This window comes from Pimephales promelas, chromosome 17, assembly GCF_988280905.1.
Source record: "Pimephales promelas chromosome 17, fPimPro1.hap1.1, whole genome shotgun sequence".
Lineage (NCBI taxonomy): Eukaryota > Metazoa > Chordata > Actinopteri > Cypriniformes > Leuciscidae > Pimephales > Pimephales promelas.
In genome coordinates this window covers 24,899,340-24,905,390 of record NC_142785.1, presented here as the reverse complement: position 1 = coordinate 24,905,390, position 6,051 = coordinate 24,899,340, and the positions used below count along the sequence as shown (strand labels likewise).

General features: G+C 37.6%; 1 protein-coding gene across 1 annotated transcript; it reads right to left on the bottom strand.

Annotated features, from left to right (window-relative positions):
* Positions 1–1,523: 1,523 nt before the first annotated feature.
* habp2 (hyaluronan binding protein 2) lies at positions 1,524–6,051 on the bottom strand. Its single transcript, XM_039665433.2, has 13 exons — positions 5,932–6,051; positions 5,785–5,830; positions 5,587–5,688; positions 5,053–5,163; positions 4,848–4,964; positions 4,540–4,656; positions 3,794–3,932; positions 3,607–3,701; positions 3,266–3,494; positions 2,979–3,121; positions 2,271–2,405; positions 2,042–2,190; positions 1,524–1,901 (listed from the first exon to the last, which is right to left on the bottom strand). The coding sequence occupies exons 1-13, from the start codon at positions 5,995–5,997 to the stop codon at positions 1,740–1,742; spliced, it is 1,611 nt and encodes a 536-aa protein (XP_039521367.2). The 5' UTR covers positions 5,998–6,051; the 3' UTR covers positions 1,524–1,739.

The following is a 6,051-nucleotide window of genomic DNA, read 5'->3' as shown; positions in this document are numbered from 1 at the left end:
ACTTGATAGTTAATCAGTCAAATGAAATTAGTAGTGTGCTAATAAAGTCCATGGAATGAAAATACACCCAATTTTATTTCAAACAATTAATCTGTATGTTTCATCATTAAAGGAATAGTTCACTTTGAAATTATTTTTGATATGTTTTAGCTTACCTCAAGGACATCCAAGATAAGATGTAGGTGTCTTTGTTTTCACAGCATTTTCAATTTTGGTCAAACCGTTGTCTGTCAGTCATATAATGAAGGTAACTTATAGGGGTCCACCTCAAAGAGCATGCACAGAGAAGTCAAAATTAAACATGATTTAATCAATGACTCGTGAATCTAAGTACACACTGATGACCTAAGACACGACATGTGTGGTTTGTGTGAGAAAACGAACAGTATTTATATAGTTTTTACCTCTTGTTAAGAGCCGTCGAATTGATCTGAATCAGATGTCCAACTGAACCGTCTCCAGACGTTACGCCGGAAGTGATCTTTCGCACGTGTACGTCACGCATTATTTACACGGAGATTTCGGAAGTTTTACCTTTCACTAAACATATTTAGATATACGGGAAATCGCAATGGAAGACGATTTTGATATATCTAAATATGTTTAGTTTAGACATATTTAGATATATAGAAAACCTGCATTATATGACTGACAGACAACAACAGTTTGACCGAAAAATGTCAAAATTGAAAATGCTGTGGAAACAAAGACACCTACATCTTGGATGCCCTTGAGGTAAGCTAAAACATCAAAAATTAATTTCATAGTGAACTATCCATTTAAATGGTTTGACCACTCAATGTTCTAATGCCTACAGTCGTGTGGACATGTGCACACAGAAGACATAAGACTGCAAGCGTACATGAAGTTTGCCATTTGGGGACAAGTCCTTAGTCTGATTAAACCCCACCCTGTCCTGCATTACACTCATCTTCCTCAAATTTTGGGAGCAATGCCTACATTTTAAAATCCAATGGTGCTACCAAAGTTTAGAAAATCTTTTGGACAGTCTAGCTTCTCCTAATACTCCCAATGGGCTTTATGCCCAGCTGCACTACTTCCTGAACTTCAGCCAGCTCCTTGTTTCCGGTCTGCCATTATTGGTCAAAATCAAATTAATTAATTCAGGTGTGCTTGACCTCAGTAGTCATGGCAACAATAATCAGACACACCTGAATTAATCAATTTGGCCAATAATGGCAGACAGGAAACAAGAAGCTGGCTGAAGTTCAGGAAGTAGTGCAGCTGGGCATAAAGCCAATTGGATTCAAACTACAGAATAATATTAACATCTTTACCAGAGAGCTCAAACAGTGGCTTAAAAAATCATGTGTAAAATGTGCCTTGTTTTTTTTTGTAACAGCCCCTATGGACAGGTGTTGAAAATTGTGCTATAACACCTAAACAATGCATCTGGTTCGTCCAATGTTATTGCTATGTCCATAATAAGTAAAAATCAACAAGTTCCAACCTACATTTTTCTTTTTCAATAATCTGTTACACTCAAATGCAGGAGAGATATGTCAGTTTCCTCACAACTTTATCTCATTATGTACATGAATCACAAAAGTGGTTGTATTGCAAGGATAATCACCCCCAAAAATATTTTTGACCAGACCTGTTCTAAAACACTTTAAACCTATGCTGTTGTTATGCCTTTATTAACTATGAATTATTATTTACTATTAATTAACTAATTGACTATATATCTATATATATTTATCTCCTGAGAATCCATTCTAAGCTGCACGCATCTTTTCATTGATCCAGTCAATGAATGTGGTGACACGGGCATAGACACCTGGCTTGTTCTTCTTGCCACAGTTGTCACCCCAGCTCACCACACCATAGACGTAATGAATCTCATCCTTCTGACAAACAAGGGGTCCACCAGAATCACCCTATAAAAAGTAAGAGAAAAATAAAAAGTTACTACATACTGTGCCATGAGTTTGCTCATTCATTTGAAATGATCAGACTTTTGTGTTTAATGTGTAAATTTCATTAAAAGATTAGGAACACATTTGGGACTGGGACACACCGAACAAGAGTCAATCTTTCCTTGCATGTATCCAGCACACAGCATGGAATCATCCATTACATTCCCATAGACTTTAGCAGACATACAGCGTTTCTGAGAGATCAGGAGAACTTTGGCATCCAGCAGCTGAGGAGAGGCAGCATACTTATCTGGAAAAAAAAATGGTAATAGACGAGTCAGTAGTCTTGGTATTGTGAATGTCGAGAGTGAACATTTAATCCAGACAGACCTTTCTCAGTGACTCCATAGCCTGATATGGTGCACAGTGTTTCATCAGGGAATGAATCAGTGGGGAGACATGCTGCCTTAACAGCACTGGTCTCATTGGCGCACCGTCCATTTATTGCCTTTAGTTTTAGAAGGGCTGGTATAGATGAGAAACAAAAACACCGTAAAGTGGACATAATTCTAAAATCTTCAGGATCAATACATTGTCGCTAAACTTCGGAAGCTGACTTTTTGCCTTGCTGCCCTATCAGGCAATGACATTTTAGGCAGCGATGACCTCATATAATTGAAGATACCTCAAGAAACTGAGTCTTCTGGGGTTCTAATGATCTACAAGAAAATGTGCTTTGGTGATAAAAAGTGAATATTTTATTAGTACATTAGTAATTTCTCGCTCGAAATTACATTAAAGGTGGAAAACGTTGGTCAAAAACATTCATTTACACACAAACCGCAACATTTAGACTCAATTGAAATATTTTAGCTGATCTAGAACAGGATGGAAAGCACAGGATTGTGGGATATCAAAAATGGATGTAGGATATATCAATGGTGCCATCAAATATCGATCAGATGAAGATATCTCACAAGACAGGAATTGAAGTCAATATTGGATTCGGATATGTGCTTTGATGCCTAAGGCATAAGACCATGAGGTACGGACGGACGGACAGACGATTGATGAATTGATTTAGAGTGAAAGACTGACCTATATCACTATAAAGGGCTTCAGGTGTCTCTGTATAGTTCTCATGAACAAAGGTTTTCTCCACCTCCATAAACTGTTTTGCAGGGTCATTTTTCTCCAGGTTCACACCACCCACCTCCAACCTCACCTCGTGGTTCTGATCACTGCCACAATCATGCAAACATAGTTTATCAAAGTGAAGCAATCACTATCAATAATATTCTTCCATATCTATAGTAACTTAACACCATGAAATCAAAATGAAGGCATAGACCTAATGCAACAACAACCCCAGATGCCCAACTTACATACAGTGAGCAGCAGTTAGGACCCAACAGGAGTCGATAAGGATTCCTCCACAATGGTGGTCGAAGGTTGCATTAGAGCCCTTGGGCCGGACCTGAAATGAGACCTGCCAGGGATGCGCTTCAGGCAGGGACTTCCTCCCACCAAATATCCTTGGGGATATATTAGTCTGAATCTTTCCACAGTCAGAAAATTCCAGTTTTGCAGGGGTTGTGGAGGGTTTTACTGGTTCTGTGAGAGTTTGATAAATAAGTATTGTGGTACAGTTAACAGGCTGATAGAGCAGGTAGAAGAATGTTTCTGTGTTTGCATTTATATGAGAACATAGAAAGAAAATCTGTGCCTGGTTCAGAACAAGGCCTGACATTACAGTAATCCCACTGGAGTTTGCCCTTCTGTTTCACAAAGCACCATGGTTCCCGGTCTCCATCCGGGTTTCTTAAGTGACAAAGAAAATGCTTAAAACGACATATGTGACAGATGTGGTATCAAAATTCAATAGATTTACTAGGAATTCCCTGAATTCTTACCGGCAGTAAGTGTGGGTTCCAATGCTTTGACTGTAGGGAATAAGATGGTGGTTCCAGGGTAAACATTCAAATCCATCTAATGTCTCACTGACAAAACCTCTGTATGATGCCCCATTCCCTACGTAGCAATCATTTGGACCTGAATACAAAATGACATAACAGCATTACTACACCTTGACAGGGTTATGTAACCTAACAAATGGATTTGGCAGTATTCGGGAAGTTCACTTTGGTTCAGTTCACACATTTTAAAATGAACTAGTTCAGTTCATAGTTCATACTTAAAAAAAATGAACTAGTTCATAGTTATTTTTTCCATATGTTGCGAGCTTATTTTTTATTATTTTATTATTATTATTATTGCCACAGCCCATATACACAGAAATGTAACATTCTTAATTTGACACAAAAAAGTTTGGGCCTAAAAAACATGACTTTGCATAGAGCACATTTAAAAGTACATATCTTCCTTTGCTTTGAACTTTGAGGGTTGTTGTAACTTTGTTTATGCTCAAACCACAACATTGCACACTAACTAACATTAGAAAAGTGAAATCATAATCAACCAACCCTTTAAAATAATACAAAAACAAGTTTGTACCAGTTTGCAATAAAAAGCAGTAACAGGTAAAATTACTGGAAGCGAATTCAGACACATACAAGTTACAAATGGCCATCGCTATTGCTAAAAAAATTAAGGTGGATAAAATAAAATGAAATAAAAAGATTTAGTAACAGTCTATTACCAACTTGGCAGAACCTCCCACTGTAATCCACGGGACACTTGCATGTAAAACTAGATCTTAAACGGCCTTTAACACACCTTCCACCATTCAGGCATGGACTTGGTTTACACGCAGAGGCTAATATTGCAAACACAATAAGCATAAAAGCAATTAATAAGACAAACTGGATTAGCCTACAATTTCAGGTGGACAGAAAATAAGTAATTCACTACAATCCAACTTCATAAAAACCATGTAAATTCATTCAGAAATTTTTTTACAGCAGAAAGAAACACTTTGAAAGTAATTTGTTTTACAGAGACACTCACCTTTCTTGCACTTAGAGCCCACATAGGGGGGCCAGCACTTGCATTCATAAAATGGGGATTTCTGAGTTCTGACACAATCACCATGACCACACTTCACTTTCTTACACACGTTCCTCTCTGGAAGATCCCAACGAACATAAAGTTTCAGAAATGATTCACACTCTTACTGGTAAATATTTCTGGGTGTAGTATATGAAGAACTCACCATTTTGACAATTTTTGCCAATGTAAGGCTCTGGACAGATACATTTATATCTGTCATCATCTAGGATCTCACATACTCCGTTGTTCTGGCAAGGATTTGGATCACACACTTCTACAGAACATGGACATGATCAACATTCATATGTTTGTGAGCACCAAACTGAACCCCTTTAAAGGGATACTCCATTTATTTTGGAAATAGGCTCATTTTACAACTACCCCAGAGTTAAACAGTCGAGTTTCACCGTTTTCGAATCCATTCAGCCGATTTTATGATATTTAGAAGAATATCAGTAACCAGACAGTTTCTGGTCTCATTGACTTCCATAGTAGGAAAAAATATATATACTATGGTAGTCAATGAGACCAGAAACTGTCTGGTTACTGATATTATTCTAAATATCAGAAAATCGGCTGAATGGATTCGAAAACGGTCAACTGTTTAACTCTGGGGGAGTTGTAAAATGAGCCTATTTCCAAAAGAGTGGAGTATCCCTTTAATACATTTGCATTGTCTACTCATGTGTGTTCTTGCCTGGTTCATCAAAGAAGGAAAAAATCCAATCAATGGTGTCATTCATTTCTGCTGAAGATAGTGATATATAATCTGTGTCATTAGCAGCGTAATCATATATTTCTGTCAAGGGGACGAGAGAGAAATAACAATGACGTGAGTATGCTACGAACCTTGGGATATACAGAAATGTAGACCAGACAATACAATATTTCTCACCATCAATAAGTTCGAAAGCTGTCGTGACAATGTCTTCCAATAGACCCTGGAACAGTTGGCATAAAATTCAGTCAGATAGCAGTGTAATATCACTTATAGTAAAGAACAAGTTGGAATATTTCAAAGTATTTTCATATGGTTACATACCGGTGCTGCTTGAACAGGTAAAGTGAGGCCAGACATGCCTATCAGAAGCAGAATCACTGGAAACATGTTTCCAGAAGTAATAGATGCACAATCCACTAACGCAAACTCACTGATCTTATT